The 19,700-nt window shown below is 38.7% G+C and overlaps 1 protein-coding gene across 5 annotated transcripts in view; it reads left to right on the top strand.

The window, feature by feature from the left end:
* Window positions 1-19,700, top strand: part of ppp1r16b (protein phosphatase 1, regulatory subunit 16B) — a 172,435-nt gene that overhangs the window by 102,592 nt on the left and 50,143 nt on the right. For all 5 annotated transcript variants that reach the window (XM_041780060.1, XM_041780054.1, XM_041780045.1 and 2 more), the window contains exon 3: window positions 11,347-11,417. In XM_041780060.1, the coding sequence (XP_041635994.1) occupies window positions 11,347-11,417 (71 nt within the window). The remainder of the gene's footprint in view (window positions 1-11,346; window positions 11,418-19,700) is intronic.

The following is a 19,700-nucleotide window of genomic DNA, read 5'->3' as shown; positions in this document are numbered from 1 at the left end:
AGAGATGTTCTTCTGCATACCTTGGTTGTAACAATTGGTTATTTGAGTTATTGTTCACTGTAAAAAAAAAAAAAAGGCGTAAAAAAGATGTTCAAATGACTGGCAGCGGCGGCTGCCAAACAAAAACCGTAAAATTAAGGTAAAAGATTGTAATTCAAAAGACGTGCAAAATCATTAAATTTACAGAAATTTTCAATAAATGTTTTATGGAAAAATACTGTTATTTTACAGATTATTCACCTTCATTATTGCAATCAAAAACCTTCAAAAAAAAACATGGGTGAGACTGTCAGTGCATCTGTTGGCACCGGCAGGCAACGTTGCAACAGGACTTCTACACGTGGCGAGCCAATGCTCCTTGAAGAATGCTGGCTGGGAGAGACAAAAATTCCAAACAAGGAGTCAACATTCCTCCAAAGAAACAACAACCATTCTTGTTCTTTGGTCTTACCTGCAGACCACAATACAACATTACAGATGCATACTGCCACCTACTGACCGAACTGTTATGTAAACAAATCACATTGGTTTTATGTAATTCATTTGAATTCACTCAAAGTTAGAAAAAATCACATTGGTTTTATCTATTTAGAATAACTTAAGTTTAGAAATATGTTAAATTGAGTAAAACCAATTTAATTTGTTTAACTAATACCTATGACAGTCAAAAATCATTTTTTTGAGTGTAGCGGGATAATGTTTTAGGGTGAAGTCCAGATAGCCAAACAGATCCCGCCTGACCCCTTCCACCATGTCCACGCTCTAGTTTTCTTCCCCGGTGACATCTCACAAGTAGAATTTGCGCGAAATAAGAAATTGAAAGGCAGGTGTAAAATAATCTGGGAGATCATCCAGGCTAATAATTCAGGTAGGACAAACCAAGTAGCAGCACTGATGTTTTCCCGCATAAGACTAACTGGTCCTCCTGTATTTTGAAACTACGTTGCGCACAGTTGTCACTGGCCAGTTTCTTGGATGACAGACGGTCTTTTTAACCAATCATGATCAAAGCAACATGGTGACAGCCAATAGCAGTTGTTTCAGTGTGGTTACCGCATTCCATCCCACCCCCACCGCTTCACCACTTTTAGTCTTTGCATATATATATATATATAATATTACAGAGAAAAACAATTTGTTATTGTAGATTGAGACCTTGATATAACAAGGTATACTTAGAATCACAGAATTTGAATGTAAAAGTAGAAAAAAAATATATAAATCTAAGAAAATGTGCCTTAATATTAAAGAGAAAGACATTAAATTGTTAGTATGGACATAGATCTTAACATAATTAAATATTAAATTACAGAATTGGAATGTAAAAGTAAAAAAAATTTAAAAACTAATAAGATTTACCATAATATTACAGAGAAAAACACTGTATTGTAATTATGGACATAGACCTTCAAATAACAACCTACATATTTATTTACAGTTGGTTGCTGTAATTTTATAGGATTTTGTATGTAACTGAAGAAAAAACAAAAGATTATGTATAATTAATATAGTAAAATTTCTTTAAAAAGAAGAAAAATAAACCTTTTTTAAAATTAATGGAATAATACTTAAAATAACAGGTATGTTGTTAATTTACAGACAATGTCTGTATTTTTACAGTTTTGTATACTTTTTTTAAAAAGGCAGAAAACTACTGTAAAAGTTTTAAAGTTTTTACCGTAAAATTAGGACTGTTTTTTACAGTGTTGCCTTTCTCCCAGCTCTAACTCTGACCTTTGCCGTCAGTATTTTAGCCCAGAGATCTGCCACTCACTGGATATTTTCTCTTCCTCAGACCATTCTCTGTAAACCCAAAGGATGGTTGAAAATCCCAGCAGATCAGCAGTTTCTGAAACACTCAGACCAGGCTGTCTAGTGTTAGCAACTGTGACATGTTTAATCACTTAAAAAAAACACCTTTTATCCTCATTCTGAAGCTTGAACTTCATAGATCATCTTGACTGTGTCCTCATGCCTTTAAGCATTGGTTTCTTCAGTGTGACTGGCTGATTGGATTTTTAATGACAGCTGATTTGTTTTCTTTCTGTCAAGACTGATCCTTTTTGTGCTGTTTTTTTTCATGTGAGTTTGTGTGAAAACTCACCCTTTACAGGTTTGCCCTTGAAGGTTTTTATGATCAATTTTACAGAAATATGATGCAGCACACATAACTCTCAAGGAGAAATAAAATCTATGACAGAGCAGAGATGTATGACAGGATAAATCCACAAAATAAACGTAAACTCTGAGATGGAACTAGAGATATGGACTATATTCACAGATATTTGTGTAAATGCCTGTTTATGTTCCCTTTACTTGTGAAAATAGATCCATTCTCTAGTCATGTTCCCAAGCGTTTAATTTAAAGTGTGTGATCAAGTAGTCAAACTGGAGAATATGCTCTAAAAACAGACAAATTCATCACAGGGTCATTGTGTCAGTGGGCAGAGTGTGGCTAAAGTTAGCAGCTAGCTCCCCCAGTCTTTGTCACTCTGCAGATGAATATCAGGCTTAATGTGATTCCACATCACTTCATTGAGTAGTTTTACAAGTAGAATCCTCAGCAGCATACAACTTTATTTACATTTCAAATGCCGCCATACAGCGCTAGTCCTACAACATGCTAACTGCCACCGTCTTATGTTTATTACCAGCCAAGAGCCAGGGAAAGATCTATAAGGAAGGCTACAGCCATTAACTGAGTATTTGGCAAGGATTTCAGGCCTGTTCTGAAGAGTGATAGATGATTAGTTTAACCGACTCATAAATTTTGCACCAGCTAATTTGATATCTTAACTTAGCAGTTTATCCGGCTAAACACGCGCATCCTTACTTTCTTCAAAAAGTTCTGAAGTTTATCGAAATAGTCTTTGTTTTAGTTTTGCTGCTGTAGCTTCACTGTTGGCCACTACTCAACACTGCCCCAATGGTTACTTATGGTATTGCACTGTTTGTTCCGTCAGAATCTTGCAGAAATGGAGATGACCACAGAAAACAGATCCAAGGTTCCATCTGTACCTTTGTATATGTGCATTGAAATTTGAGTGTAAACAAGCCTTACTTAGTGCAGAAATGTCAAAGGTTGATTTTCTCCAAGAAAATTTATTTTCAATGTGCTTGTTGACAATATCTGCTACTACTTTTCCAATTTCAAACAAGGAATGATGGAAAAAGGTAGAAAAGATTGAATCTGAATAAATGCTTCAATCATTTGTCTGTGCTACTGTTTGACAGTGAAAAAGAGGTGGGCATGACAGCACACAATCTCTCATTTGGTCATACCCTCCATATAGCTTCTCCATATCCACATTCACCAAGCACTATCATAATGCAACAATAATAAATGACCTAAAATGTGGGGAACATTGAATTGTAGCTACACTTTATTGAATGCTGTTTTCACAAATTGCTTCAGACGGACCAAAAGATTGAAAACAAAAATCAAAATTTCCCTCCGGATATACAAAAAAAAAAAAAAAGGCAAACAAGAAAACACAATATAAAATATGCATTAAAAGAGAGCAGAGACAAAACAGAATAACTCATAAATATTAAGTGAGAATGCAGCTATATGGTAGTGGGTTTTTTTATATTGAGCCATCTCTGTCTGTTTCCTGGAGCTGTTTATACTTCAGTCCGTCTCCATCAAATCACAAACATCACACATCATAACTCAGCTCCATTTCTTCTGTGCTGATACATCACCGCCCGCCATTTCTGAGAAAACAATTCAGCACCCTAGCCTGTTTGTTCTGCATATCAGCTGAAAAATAATCAAACATCTATTCAATAGTGGTGAGTGCGTCTGCATGTGCATTTGTTAATCTCACTGTTTCCTGCACGTGTTTTAAAATTAATGATTTCAGCGTGAGGAGAGGGCACAGGTGTCAGACTTCAGCCATTATTATTCACCCGTCACCATGTGATTACTTTTATAGACTAAAATAACATGAAGACACGCCCTGCAGAGAAGAACATGTGCATACATGAAGGAGAAATTATGAGATAATGTTCTACATTACATTAATCAGCGTTCAGGTGTGGTTGTATCTTTTATGTTTGCACATGCATGCCTGTCTGTTCTTCCACAGAGCTTTGAGCTTTTACACCTGTCAGAGTTTAATGGAGATTAATAGCAGGGTGTCCAGGAGGGTGCGTGAACGGTGACAGGACGGTGTTGATGTGCTGCTGTTCATGCAGTCTGTCCCTTATTATAATTTTTTTTACACCACTGAACTGCACACCAGTTGATTGCAGTCAGATATGGAGTTTGGTTCAAGCTGGTTGAAAAATGTATTCCATTTTTGTTCTCTGTAATGATTTTCAAAGCAGGATTGGAGATTATTTGTACATGTCAGGGTTATTTTGTATGAAGGAGGTGTCAAATGGATCTGATTTTTTAGATTTTGAGATTAACCTTCTGCAGATCCTTACAACATGTCTTACATTTGTGCCCTCTGTTTTTTGCTGCAACATCTGTGCAAACACTGCAGCATCACCCATTGCTTTATTGACTGCCGTTTCTGGTATTTTGGCCCTATTTTGAACCGTAAGATCATAAATATAAAGATTATAAAGGTTGACAAACCAGCTGAGCTTGAAGTCTATACCCAGGCAGAATTTTAAATCAAAACTGGCACACTGATATTTTGGGCAGATAATCAATAAGGAGTCCTCTTTCATTCTTTGTGTAGCTGCTTTTTTAATGTAGTGTGGTCATTCTTTAATGTGAAAATGGTTTTATTGTAGCGTTTGAATATGTGCTTGTCTGATTACTGCTGTTAACAAGTGCATGCTTTTAAATTAAACACTATGCAGTCAAAAAATTTTAATTCAAATGGTCAATCTGTGAAGACTCACTCTGATATTTTTTTTTGAAAATCAGCAAGATAAAAGATGAAAATGCACAAATAATCCTCTCACGATCCATTAAAACACTGATTATAACTTTGAAGATGTCAAATTCAGACTTAAAATGAATTAAGACACATGAAAAACATTGAAATAGCAAATAATCAGAGACTGAATTTGTTTCCATGTTTGCAACAGTGTATTGCTAAAAAAATCAGGCCCTTTCACATATGCACTTCAGTCCTGAAAATTCCTCAGTCAGGATGAGATGCACTCATGAACTCAAAATATGAATTTTAAACCTATTTCTGTCATGGAATTTAGACTGCCAGTCCTTTATAAAATGTCCACAAGAATTCAGGGTGAGCTGATGTCTGGAACTAGCAGCTGATGTTCAGGAAAATCGGATATGAGAAAGCAGCAGAGCTGGTGGAGCTGAAGATGTCAAGTGACTGTTGAGTTGAATTTTTATGCACATAATTAATCAGCTCCAAACTCTTTTCTGCTCACCAGTATTCTTTTCCACTCACTGATATAGTATGAATGTTGGAGCTTATATAGCATTAGAATAAAGGTAAATACAAATAATATAGTGTTGGACTGTTGTCCGCCTTTTTAAGTCCTCCCCCTACGCCCTATTCCCCTGTCTGACAGGAAAGCACCCCAACTGGGGACCAGTGTGACAGAACAACTTTAAAAAATACCAGGGGCAAACTCTGTTGGACATTTCTTCAAGTTTTAAGGTGTGCATTTATGAAAGTGGCCTAGAAAGCCTATTATGTAAGCAAATAAAGAGGTCCAATTTCATAATGAAAAAGTCAACAGGCCCTAGGCAAAATGTCTTGGTGTCTGTGCATATGTCTTATATATTTTACCTAATTCAGTCATCATTTTTATGCTCAGCGCTAATGTTGTATATACAAAGGAAATTAACTTTGTAATGTGATTGCAAATGTGCTGAATTAGGGAAATAGCGGCCTGGGAACATCCTTGGTAATATGCAAAGCTGGCATGTTCCTATCCAGAAAACATTAGACCACCTAAAATTTGGCCTAATGTCTGAAGTCTGGGGCACAGCATGTTTTTGGATGCATCCCAAAGACAGAAAGACATTAACTTCTACTGAGTTTGTTCCTCAAACACACTTCACAGCACCTTCCCATAGTTTTATCGGTGCATGTTCTGATACAGTCATATAAGTTTTTAATGGTGCAGTCCTGAGACATGTGAATTTTTGTTAGTTTCCAAGCTGTCCTTCATGCGCCTACTCCTGTTTGCACTCTGTCTTATAACCACAGGCTTATTTGCAGAAGTACACACACTCACATGCTCTCATGCAACAGAGTTTGATTGATTTAATCTAAGAACTTGCCACCAATAATATAATTAAGAGATTTTAATAAAGGATTCCAGCAGAAAAAGTTAATTACCCTTGTTTGATGTTGAGCTCACGGAAGATTAATTCACATAGATCCTGATTGAGCTTGTCAGTGTGTCTACAGATTTAAATAATCAATGTAGTCATGTACTCAGTGTAATCAATCAAAAGCAAAGCTGAGTTGATACCCTGAGTGTTGCCTTGCACTGTCATTGCCATAATTATCAACACTAAAATATTTCAGAAAATTTATTTATCAGTGTTTCTTTCTGGCTAACATGTTTTTTCTGGGTTTGAGTTTATGTCTCTTGTTTTCATCAGGGATGTCCTGATTCAGATCACATGTATTGGATCGGGATACTAAGCATTTTTAATTGATCGGCGATCTGCAATTTGATCTGATCAGCCCAGCTGATCATTTACGTCATTTGCTGTAAATGGAGCACAATTTATGACAGGACGCAATGGCGCCAATAACAACAAAGCGGCAGTAGCATTTTAGCTTTCACGTGTTAAAAATATCAGCGGTGTGGAAATACTTCAAACTTAAAAGCAAAAACAGTCCAATGGCCACTTGCAGCATGAGGTGGTAGCAGCAGAGCTGCGTTTAATTCTGCAATTTGATCCATCATCTCAGATCAAAACAGAAGATACACACTCTGGACTTAAAGAGAACAGACAAGTACCCTTGAGAGATGGAAAAAGCAAAAAAGATAACAGAAAAGGTGGTCGAATTCACCGCGTTGGACAACCAGCCCATCTCTGTGGTGGAGAATTTGGACCCATGCTATGCCCTGCTGTCTCCACCTTACATTACTGACACTGCGTCAGTATGTGATAGCATACTAGAGAGAGGCAACTTCACTGCCGTTAGCTTCACTACAGACATTTGGAGCTCAGATGTTTGCCCCATGTCACTGCTGAGTCTCTGAGAAATAAAAGTGAGGGGAAAAAAGTGATGTAGCAGCTCTAGTCACACTTTAGAAATTGCACTGAAATAACAAGAGTGCCTTGTATTTGATATTTGGGTTTTATTCCAGTGTTAATGTTTTGGTTTACATCTCAGATTAAGCTGCTACATTTTAATAAGGATTGTTGTTTTGAATCTGCATGATTCATATGTTTTTTATCCTATTCACGTTAAATTGTTTACACCACTTTAAAGTGGAGTTAGGATGTTTTTAATTCTTTTTTTTAGTAGAGTTTTTGTTGTGACTAATAGAGTCAAGTTAACTTCTTAGTGGAATTATAATATTTGAAATTCTACTATTGTGGACTATTGAATCCACCTTTAAGTGAAACTGAGGTTATTCGAGTTCACTTTTTTGACTGCTCAGGTCATTCAGCTGACCACTTAAAGTGAATTTTGATTGATTAAAATTCTAAGCATTGCACTAAGTGAATATGTAAGTTCATTTTTGACAGATAATTAAAGCAAATCAGAGCTATTACACCATTCTGAGCAGAAATGTGATGTTTATGTTTTAAACAGGAGTATTGGCTGTATTGAGTTAAATGGAATAAGTCTGAGATATCTAGTAGTAACAATTGAAACTGTAATCTAGGTAATTATAAGTATTGGATCGGGACTCGGTATCAGCAGATATTCAATATTAAAAAATCGGATCAGGATCGGAGGCCAAAAATGCTGATCAGGACAACCCTAGTTGTCAAGTGTCTGTGATTTCACCACAACAAATCAGGCATATTAAAAACAGCTGCCAGTGTTATTATAGCAATGATGGAGCACCTTATAGTGTGGTAAATGTTTTTCTTCAGGCTTTTCATGAATATATATACCACGGTGAAAACATACATATTCAGTATCTATTAACATGAGTCACAGATTGTCTAAACATTTGTTTGTCTCCTCCAGCAGAGAACATAAAATGAAAATAGTTATTTCCAGAAATCCTGTTCTTAATAAATCCTCCTGAACTGTTTTATTTAAATGCTTTTTCAAGGCACTTTAAATTCAATTTTAATCTCCTTAGGCAGTTTAATGTGACATTTAAAGGGTCCCCTGGGGATTGTTAAATAGAGAAAAACACCTCAGTGTCTAATTACAAGAAAATCACAGATGATTCAGCTTATGTCAGCTTAGTGCTGCTGCTCCTCAGAGACAGGTTGTTTACAATCATCCAGGTGCACTTCTTATTTACAACACAGCACAAAACACACGGAGGAGAGCAGAGATGCGGTGTGACATTTATTGGATGCAGTCATACCCAGGTTGCACTGGATAACCTTGGGTGAAATTCTGTAAGAACTCTCTGTAATATTTCACCTCTTCCTCTATCACCTCTGACAGGAGGGCACAGACTGTGAAACTTCAGTATCAGACAGCTGTTTGCTTTTGGGTTGGTAACCTTGGATTTTGATTACATGCTGGACACTGGATGGACAAAAAAATGCTGCAAATGTTGTGGTTAGATGTGGACAGTTAAGTTTATCTGAAGCTGACAAAGGGCTGTATGATGAATGATGGTTGTATTTCATTGAAACACAAAAATCTGTTAGTTACATCGTGTTGCTTACACACAACAAGTATCTGTAACTACAAGCTTGAAAAAACAAATACTGAAGTAAACCTGACTGATGACACATGCATTTGCATACAGATGCGCTATATGGCCAAAATTATTCATCCGCCTGACCATTGCACCAACAGAGACTGTTTACTTTGTATTTGAAAACATGAAGGACACAGAAGTTGCCAAGCCATGACCAGCTGACAGCCAGCTGATCCTAATTGTCACCTCCTGGCTCCTACGGCAAATCACACCTTTCTCTTAACACAGCGGTGTATTTAAATATGACATATATGACATGCTGCTGCTGGTAAAGCTTAACCTCCTCCACCCCAGCCTCCTCCTTTATAGCATAAAGTTTGTTGCACCCTCATATTCAGATTCATGCTGCTATGAATTCATTGCTTTTGGGGTAATTCTACTATTTTCAGTATGCACTGTCATAAATTTATCTATCCATATGGTGCTTCAGACTGAAATGTTCTTTAATAATGGTTAGGCCCCCCTTTTGCAGCTGTAACAGCCTTCACTCTTCTTGGGAGGCTTTCTACAAGATTTTGGAGCATGTTTTTTTTTTTTTTTTGCCCATTCATTCTGTCAAGTATTTATGAGATTAGGCACTGAGGCTGGATGAGAAATGCCTGGCTAGAAATCTCTGTTCCTGCTCATCCCAAAGGTGATGGATGGGGTTGATGTCAGGGCTCTGTGTGGGCCAGTCAAGTTCTTCCACACTGGACTCATCAAACCATGTCTTTGTAATCCTTGCTTTGTGTGCCAAAAAATTTGGAAGCATAGCATTGTCCAAAATAACTTGGAATGCTGAAGCATTAAGATTGCCATTCACTGGAGATGAGTGGCCTAAAAACAGGCCCATACGACTATCCCTCCTCCACCAAACTTCACAGTTGGCATAATACAGTCAGGCAGGTAACATTCTTCCGGCATCTGCCAAACCTAGACTCGCTGATCTGACTGCCAAACAGAGAAGCGTGATTCGTCACACCACAAAACGCATTTCCTCTGATCCAGAGTCTAGTGTCAGTGTGCTTTACACCGCTCCATCAGACGTTTGGCATTGGACTTGGTGCTCGGCCATGGAAACCCGCTGAAAGTCCCGCTGCACAGTTTTTGTACTTACATTAATGCCAAAGGAAGTTCCACTTTATGGCTGAGTTGCTGTTGTTCCTAAATGCTCCCGCTTTCTAATAACACCACTTACAGTTAACTGTGGGATTTCCAGCAGGGATGAAATTCATGAGCTGTCTTATTGCAAAGGTGGCATCCATCACAGTACCACGCATGAAGTCACATGTCACATGTATCTTTTTGTTTGTAAAGGTTCCCATGTGAACACAGACCAAAGTTGATGCAAAATATCCAGAAATATGACAATTTGGTCCATGATTCAGACCATAACAACCAAGCAATAATTTTGTGAATCAAGTAATTATTCCCAAATTACTAAAGCTAGATTGAAACAAACTTGCTGTATAAACAAAGGCTCAAACCATTTTTATCTGCACCTGTACTGTATTCTGATTTCAGAGATGCTTCCCCAGTTGTATGAACTTGCAGGTGTTTATACGTTAAAGTAAATAAACTGTGTAGTTTACAGTTTGATGTTTCCATGCTGTATCCTCTTCACGTGTATTGGACCATTTTTCCGTCCGTCTGAGGGACAGATGTGATAATCATCTTCTCAAATCACTCTCATCTCTCTGTCAGCGCTCATCTCTGTAACCTGATTTATCCCCTGGCTCTGTTCTGGGTTTTTTTGTCTCTGTGAAATAAAGACAGCTGGCAGTTCTGCCAAAAACAAGGGATAAAAAATGACATGGGGAGGAGCCGTACGTGCCACTGCCACTTCCTGCTCAGGACAGCGGGTTTGGCGGTGTTAGCGTTCAGGCAGCTGTCCAGTGTGCTGACTGTGATAGCTGATATTTGGTGATATTTAGGGCAGAGGGTTTATCTGTTTGGACTTTGAGGCAGACAAACGGTGTAATTCCAAGCTTTGTTACATCATGCCGTGTCATGAAAAACCCCCGGCCTCATCGTCTTCATCCACCAATCATCCATAATTTCAAGGTCAGTTAGGTAACATCCTGAAGGGATGATAATTTGAGAGATTGAAGTTTGTGCCGGGATGCATCCTGATGATGCAGGAAGATTAATGGATTGCAGATTGATTTGTTGTTGATGTCACTGGGTAACAAAAGGTTAAGTTGATGTGCACCTGCAGCCTGCGAGAGTAATCAGGCTCAATTGGGTTGTACTGAATCGCATCATGCTTAATTCATTCTGCATCTATTGTTTGTTTTCTGCATACAGAACATCCTATTCCCTCTGAAATATTTATTATAAACCAACAGATGTATCATGTGTCCCTCTGAAGTCGCAGCTTGAGACAGCAAAGTGATGTTCTTTTATTTCTCTGAAACAAAACTGAGTAAATCATATGAAAGGCAGCCACTAAATCTGCAACAGGATATGCAGCTGAGCAGAATGCTGTATTGATTTTGTGTTTAACAGTTTTTCTTAGCCCTCCACCTTTGCTAATGTGTGAATCTTTCTCTCTTTTCCTCACAGTACGTTACCTGCTGAAGAATAATGTTAGTCCAGACCTCTGCAATGAAGACGGTCTCACAGCCCTCCATCAGGTAAGACCACCTAACTATGTCTCCAGCTTTGTTTTCATGGCTTCCATTTCTTTTATTTGTCCCTTGTCTTAGACAGCACTTTCCACTGAATCTTTCTCTCCTGTGTGTAATCAGTAGCCCTTTTTACACATGCAGTTTACTCCTAAAATTTCCTAAAATTTGCAGGGTGGGCTGCATGTGTCAGCAAAAATGTTTAAATTTTTTCTTCCAACTTTACAAAAAAAATGTTTCAACCATCACTCAGCAAAATGTTGGGGTGAAATTTCATGTGAATGCAGCTAGAAATCTGTAAAATTCAAAACAAAGGGGATGTTTGTGCATATAGAGTGATCTTCCCAACTTACACGTTTGTTGTTTTCCACTATTTACTAAGTAAGATGTTGATGTGGCAGGTAAGCCTGCCAGAGGGCACCATTGGGCAAGAAGGAGGACCGAGACAACCCAGGGCATTGAAAAAGGGGTTGAAAAAATAAGCTAGTCCACACCTTTAGTGCACAGTAAGGGGTGTTTTTTGGGAAGAAGCATGGCCTAGGGTACTATCAGGAAGGCAGTAGGGTTACCATAAGTCTGTGATTGTAATATCAGCGTTGAAAGGCCTGGACAAAGAGATGCCATCAAGCTTGACCTTGGCGGCTGTGCCAAGGTCAAGCTTCAGTATTATCCCAGGTTTTCTACTTTTTATGCCTCTGCACTGGCTTAAAGGGGTTTGAGGCATTATGTTTTTAGGTCGGCCATCCAATCAGGTCGTTCCTTTGAATGCAATATCTCTAGTTTGAGGGATTTTCTTAACTATTCACAGATGTCCACTCTGCCTTTTCTCAGACATTTCCTATTGAAGCTTTCCCAGATGGATGTGTGAAACACATCCATCTGGCATGTCAGGTTAAGTTGAAACAGAAACTGCTACTGCAATGGATAAAGGAAGTCGTAAGCAGCTAGACACATTAGCTTGTTTTCTTCAAAGTTGTGTTTGACCACACGAGATTTGGAGTTTTGAGGATGGAGACTCTGGTTGCTGGTGAATTAATAGTGTGGTGGGATATGTTGGTCATATTGTTTGGGGTCCCTCACATCTTTAAAATCAAGTAAGATTTTAAAAATCTTTTAGAGTGTGGCAGGCTTTTGGATTTTTCTTCAAACTTTGCACAAATGTCCACATAATGATAGTGTAGTATTATATTTCTCTCTCATAGTGACTCAGTGAAAGTAAGAAAAAAGGCCGGAGCTTAAAGTGCCTCCTGTGGGCAAAAAGAAATAAAAGTATTACAGCCATTTGTTCTCTTAAAACCTTCTTCATGACATCCTCATGAATGAAATCTCATTTAAATGTAGTTTCAAACCAAGTTGAATCCCATTTTGATCTATGTTGGCAGCCAAATGTGCCATTTAGAAGTTTATGCACAAAATATCTGACAAATTGTGCACAAAATGACAGGGGGAGAGAGAAAGAAACTGCTTTGAAAATATTTATTTTCTTTTCCTGATTATGTTATATCTCCTTATGTGGCCCACTTTCTCTGTGTGGCTGACAGCTTAAATGTTTCCTACAGCAGCTGACATCAGTCTTTGGGCATTATGTCTTCAGCTAAACAAAATATGTGTGCTGAATGCCAGGGCAAAAGAAAATAAGAGAGAGCTTATTCTCTGAGTCACTTTGATGCAAATTGGAAAAATGTGGCTCTCGTCTTCTACAGTGACAGACTGCTCCTCCTCATCATCGGATCTGAAAAAAAAAAAGTAATGAAACAAAACATTTAGAGGTTCTTCACCAGCTCTGTTTTAGAATTCTTTTGCTTTTGCCAAACACTTCTTTTCAGTTTCTGTGGAGCTGTAAAACTTTCGGATTTTCTAAATGTTATTAGTCATTTTCTTCCTGTTAAATCCAACCTTGCTTTTAGCATCGAGCCCTTATTGAAATATGATTAAATCATTTCCTGCATGATTAGTCTGCAGCGGTGGAAATTAAAGGCTGGGTTGAGTCATTTGGGTATTAAAAAATGACCTTTAATGTGAGGAAATCAGTTCAGTATTGGGAAAATTAGTCCATTTGAATGTAGGGAATATATGGAGGGGATCAGTCTTCTAATCACTTGTTAATTAGAGCCATTACTGGAATAATAATCAAAGCCTCCACATCACTGCAGTCAATGAGACAAATCACTCTGCATTCAATACCACTCAGCTTTCTTGAGTACATAATGGATCAGAACGTGTCTCATTTAATCACCGATCAGGCAGCCTTTGATTTAAAACTATTATATCACCCACTTTTTCAATTTCAGAATGCTGGTTTTGTCAAAGTGACTAATTATGGCCGTCAGTTGAGTGAGGTACTGTGGCTGGTTTCACAATGATGGTCTATGAGTCTGACTCAAACAAAACCAATCTGAAATACATTTCTGGTCAAAATGACATTTTAAAACCAAAAAGAAAAAGGATCAGTTCTGTCCACGCTAGTGATAAAATTCTTGTCTGAAAAATATCTGTAAAAGTCAGGGTCCTTAGAAGTGATCGATATATTCTGCTTATTTCACATCAGAGCCCTGATACAGATATTGTCACTTGAAAAGGTTAAATAATGTTAGAGGTCATTTCAAACAGTGATGGTGGTTTCCCTCCAGGTGGTTTGTCAGTTTGTTCAAGCTCTGGTTTCTTCAAAATCTTGGTTGTTCTTCTTCAGACTGCCCATCCCTTGCTCGTGCAATTCAAACCAGAGATGATATATTTATTTTTAGTTTCTTTGGGACAGGCTAAGGGATACAGGTAAATGTGGGGAGGAGAGAATAGATCCATTGCAGGCTGAAACTGGGAGTTAAACCTGCGATCTGTCAAGGAATGTAGCCTCTATGTGGTTCTTGCCACTGAGCTACCAGTGCCCTGTCACAAGATTTGGTCACTTTTTTGAAAAAAGTCACTAGAGGGGTCTGACAACTTGCTAAATATAGCAACAAAGTTGCTAAGTTGGCAGCACTGAATCTAACAAAGCTGAAGCAAGCCACCATCTGAGTAACTACTTCTAAAATGGTCAATGCACAATTTAATGTTGGATTAGACCTCTGACCTTTTCCTCTGTTTTATTTATGAAATGTTGCTTGGTCTTAAATGTATGCAACTGCTAGACTTTGTTTATGAATAAATTTGAATTTAAATAAAAATTTAAAACTGGGAACAAGTTAAAACAGCAAATAACAGCACTTCCATTCTCAGATGAACGGTCTGCAGTCTGACTGTCTTTCTATTGTTAGTCGCTGCATATGAAGAGGAAAATTGCTAAAACTTTCAAAATCAAAATGGGATTAAACTTCCAGTCAGGATTACAGCAAGGATTAGAGTAATGGTTAGGATACCAAAAGTTAAAAGTCTAGAGTTTAGAGTCTGACTAAAGCAGCTTGAGAAACCAACATGGAACCTAAGTTCATGAAACAGGTACGGCCTTATAACACATGAGGGTTAATATTTTACAGACAGCAGCACCCTGCAAATAGAAATAAGAATAGGAATAAATTTGTATGGGGTTTTAATAAACATTAAACTTTTAATATAAGTCATAATGGAAACCATTAACTTTGTTTGCAAGAAATACTGTTAAAAGCAAACTTTGAACTCCACTTGCATGCAGGATTATTTCTTGACTGATTTTGTTTTGCCCTTTTTCACTACGCACAGATGTAATCGAAAAACAGAATACCTCCAAAATGAAAATCTGGTACTGGGGCAGAAAACTCAGAATCTGTAAATAGAGATTTCTCAGCCAGTGACTTCAGACTGAATACAAAGCTGACTCTCTAAACCCTGCTCCACATTTTAAAGGCTAAAACTGATACTATGCTCATATAACACTTCAGTTTCTTCTCTGTCACTCATCCTTTTTCCTCTTATTTATCTCTCTCTTCAGACGAGCTGAACCTCTAACGTTTTATGTTCCTCCTCTCCTCCTTCGCCTCTCATTGCTCTGCCTCAACAAACACCACCGTCTCTCTCTTCCTCTCTGCTGCTCAGAGCCTAATATTCAGGCTCCTGCAGAGAGGCAGAGAAATGAACATGGAGGAGAGAAAATTGAAGCCCATCAGTTACCTCCTGCGCGCCTCGTGTTTTAAAAGCTGTGGGCCGTTTGCTGCCAGGAGATCAGATTGACCTTTGGGGCTGTGAATGTGTGTGGACCAGATAATCTGCTATTTGGACGGGTCAGCCTGCACACCGTCCTCCAGATGAGACCCTTGCACCTCTGCTTCCATCCTACATGTAGCACCACACACACAATAAAAGCAGAAACACACACAACTACATGTGTGATAGAGGTAGGAGGGGAGGTAGAGGAAGAAAAGTGGGTGTGATGTTTCTTTAATTGAGACGTCAAACCTCTCCAGGCTTGGTCTCACCTCACTGATATGAGACATTAATCAATAGAAGGCTTGTAGGTGCATATGTGCAAGAACAAACAGATGCACCGCTACACCTTTTAGTTTAATGGTCAGCCCTTGAGAAGATGTTAAAACTTTATGAAAGCACATTGGCAGCTTTATTTTCAGTCTGGATCCTGTAGAGATGAGCAGAAGGATAAATGAAGACCTTGAGTTTATTGACAAGGTTATTCATGCACATGTGTGTTTGGATGAATGTGTGCAAGGCCAAAAAATACAACTTTCTCTCCTCTATCCTTCATTTCAGTGACACAGCTGTACTCTACCCAAGGAGATCCAAATACAGAGGACAGAAAAAACACCACGATTGGTGTGATTTTTGCAGCAGGGTTATTGTGACATCAATTGCTTGGTTACACATTTCAAAGTTTTGATCACACAATTTTGTCTGACCCCTTGATAACACAGATGACTTGTTTCTGCAGGTTACTTATGAAAAAGGCAATTATTATTTGTACCAGTATTCTCCGAGTCTGAACCATTCAACAGGCTGTTGATAGCTAGGAATGTAATGGCACTTGTTTCATCCAAACTGTCATGTTTCAAATGAAGAAAAATTGAGAAAAAAGGCAACCTCACACAGTCTCCACACCTTAATCCACGCCGTGACTAGTTGCTATTAAACATCAAAGGAAGAAGAAGCAAACACAACAAAATCCAGAAGAAAAACTACATGCAGTAGCAACTACATAGGAGACCTTGTGGCTTCTCTGTTTTCAAAAAACCCCTGGATGTGAAAGCAAAGACATTACTGCGCCCAGTGTATTTTTTTAGATTTAAAAAAATATATTTTTTATTAAATCAAGAACAGCATGCAATATAATCACCATGGTGAGTATTATTTTCTCCACTTTTTCAAACACCCTTAAGCTGACCCCCTCCCAAACCAATCCATTCCCCAATGATATGGAGAATAAATAACTACATGATAGGGATGAACATATACTAATACCAGAACTTTTAGTACTCTTACTAGGGGTGGGAGAAAAAAACGATACAGCATAGTATCGCGATATTTTGTCTGGTGATATATTGTATCGTCTCGCCCAACAAGTATCGATTTTTTTTCAAATGAATTGCTGATATGAACTGAAGTCTATAGAAATGGATGAATAAAATCAATTGTTTGGACAATTGTTTGAGAGGTGACACGGAGCAGGACAGAGTTAGTGAAACAACCATGGCATCACCAGGGGGAAAGACATTAGGAATGCAAGCAGGGCATGAATGAGATGAACATGACACATGAGGTTTGCAAGAAGTACTTAATGAAAATAAAATACTGTGGAAATTTGACAAACATGGGGGCAAGACTAATGCTAAATTAGCTAAACATTTGAAAAATGGTATTGATTGCAATATATGGTATCCCAATACTCAATGTATTGCAAAATCTTTGAAATTGCAATAATATTGAATTGTGACCGAAGTATTGTGATTATAATGTATCATGAGGCCACTAGTGATTCCCACCCTAAGTCTTACTCATAGAACATTGCCGATACTAGACTCAGTGTCATTTTCAATTATGATGTTAGCCTGTCATTATGTGAGTATGTAGTCAAAGCTGGAGCAATGTCTTGCAGTTTGGTGACACTATATTGCCAAAAGTATTTGTTCACCTGCCTTGACGTGCATATGAACTTAAGTGACATCCCATTCTTAATCCATAGGGTTTAATATGACATCGGTCCACCCTTTGCAACCATAACAGCTTCATCACTTCTGGGAAGGCTTTCTACAAGGATTAAGAGTGTGTTATGGAAATTTTTGACCATTCTTCCAGAAGGGCATTTGTGAGGTCACACATGTTGGACGAGAAGGCCTGGCTCTCAGTCTCCGCTCTAACTCATCCCAAAGGTGTTCTGTCGGGTTGAGGTCAGGACTCTGTGCAGGCCAGTCAAGTTCATCCACACCAAACTCTCTCATCCATTTCTTTATGGACCTTGCTTTGTGCACTGGTGCACAGTCATGCTGGAACAGGAAGGGGCCATCCCCAAACTGTTCCCACAAAGTTGGGAGCATGGAATTGTCCAAAATCTCTTGGTATGCTGAAGCATTCAGAGTTCCTTTGACTGGAACTAAGGGGCCAAGCCCAGCTCCTGAAATACAACACCACACCATAATCCCCCCTCCACCAAACTTTACACTTGACACAAAGCTGTCAGACAAGTACCGTTCTCCTGGCAACCGCCAAACCCAGACTCTTCCATCAGATTGCCAGATGGAGAAACGCAATTCATCACTCCAGAGAGCTTTACACCACTGCATCCGACACTTTGCATTGCACTTGGTAATGTATGGCTTGGATGCAGCTGCTCGGCCATGGAAACCCATTCCATGAAGCTCTCTACACACTGTTCTTGAGCTAATCTGAAGGCCACATGAAGTTTGGAGGTCTGTAGCGATTGACTCTGTGAAAAGTTGGCCACCTCTGTGCACTATGCGCCTCAGCATCCGCTGACCCTGCTTTGTCATTTTACGTGGCCTACCACTTCGTGGCTGAGTTGCTTTCATTCCCAATCGCTTCCACTTTGTTGTAACACCACTGTAAGGTGACTGTGGAATATTTAGGAGTGAGGAAATTTGAGCGAGGACTTGTTGCACAGGTGGCATCCTATCACAGCACCACGCTGGAATTCACTGAGCTCCTGAGAGCGACCCATTCTTTCACAAATGTTTGTAGAAACAGTCTGCATGCCTAGGTGCTCGATTTTATACACCTGTGGCCATGGAAGTGATTAGAACACCTGATTTCAATTATTTGGATGAGTGAGTGACTACTTTTGGCAATATAGTGTATCTGCCCCAGGTGGCTTCGTACTAATTATATTAGAACAACTTGGTACCTTATCTACTTGTGTTCAACATGTTTTTCACTATCTGGGTGTTTATTTTAGCTAGTCCTTCTGCTTAATCTGGTTGCAGCCTGACTACTTTCCAAGTCTTTTATTTTATTGGAACTCCCTTTCATTGGGTTTAAGATCAGCGGACACTGTTGACTTTCTTGGAAAGCAACTTAAGACCTACTTGGCCTTTGCTTAATCTGTTTTGTCTACTTCCTGTGTTTCTTTTATCTCCTTTGTAAAGCACTGTGTGACTTGGCTGTTCTTGAAAGGTGCTATATAAATAAACATATCATCATATAAAAGCTCTCAACTCAATAACTAGTGTGGAAAGTCATATAAAGTGGCAGAAAACCTTTGGTTTGTGTCAATATTTTCCATTTCACACAGCCTAAATGCAGCTCACATATGGCGGTTAGTGATCTGGTAAAATAAATCTGAACGTATGAGCTGGAACATTAGTGTGAAAGTAATTTCCTGAGCCCAGATATTCAATTACAAGCTACAATAAGCATCAAGTCAAGGTGCCTGAAAACTTTCTCCCTCACTGTTTGCACAGACAATTACTTCTCAGCATGCTGACCCTTGTTGGTTTGCTAACAAGCCTGGTGACTAACAGTGCTGATCTGAGCGTCCGTCTCCTGTTGTGAGGCCAAACTCTACAGGGTCGGTTGAACTTGTCTGAATATAAGAATACATCCTGCTTGACCAGATTTCTTTTTCTCACCTGTTTGTATGGTGACACCTCAAGGACAAGGGTGGCTGGTTGGGAGCTTGTATTTCTGACTGACCTTAAAGGTCGAGAGAAAGACTCAAACACCTGCCTCCTGTTGTCTGGTGTTTTGTCAAGTCGCAGCTGTTATTTTGTGCCCAACTCTCGTTTGCAGACCCTGAAGACAGTGCGGTTGGCACGAAGAACATCAACTTCCTGAAGTCACATTTTAAGAACATCAACTTCACTGATTTAACATTTTAAATATTTATGCAGAGATGACAGAGACGCATGCAGGGACTAC

Source organism: Cheilinus undulatus, linkage group 3 (assembly GCF_018320785.1).
Source record: "Cheilinus undulatus linkage group 3, ASM1832078v1, whole genome shotgun sequence".
Lineage (NCBI taxonomy): Eukaryota > Metazoa > Chordata > Actinopteri > Labriformes > Labridae > Cheilinus > Cheilinus undulatus.
The sequence above is the reverse complement of the archived record's forward strand: the minus strand, read 5'-3'. Positions and strand labels throughout refer to the sequence as shown.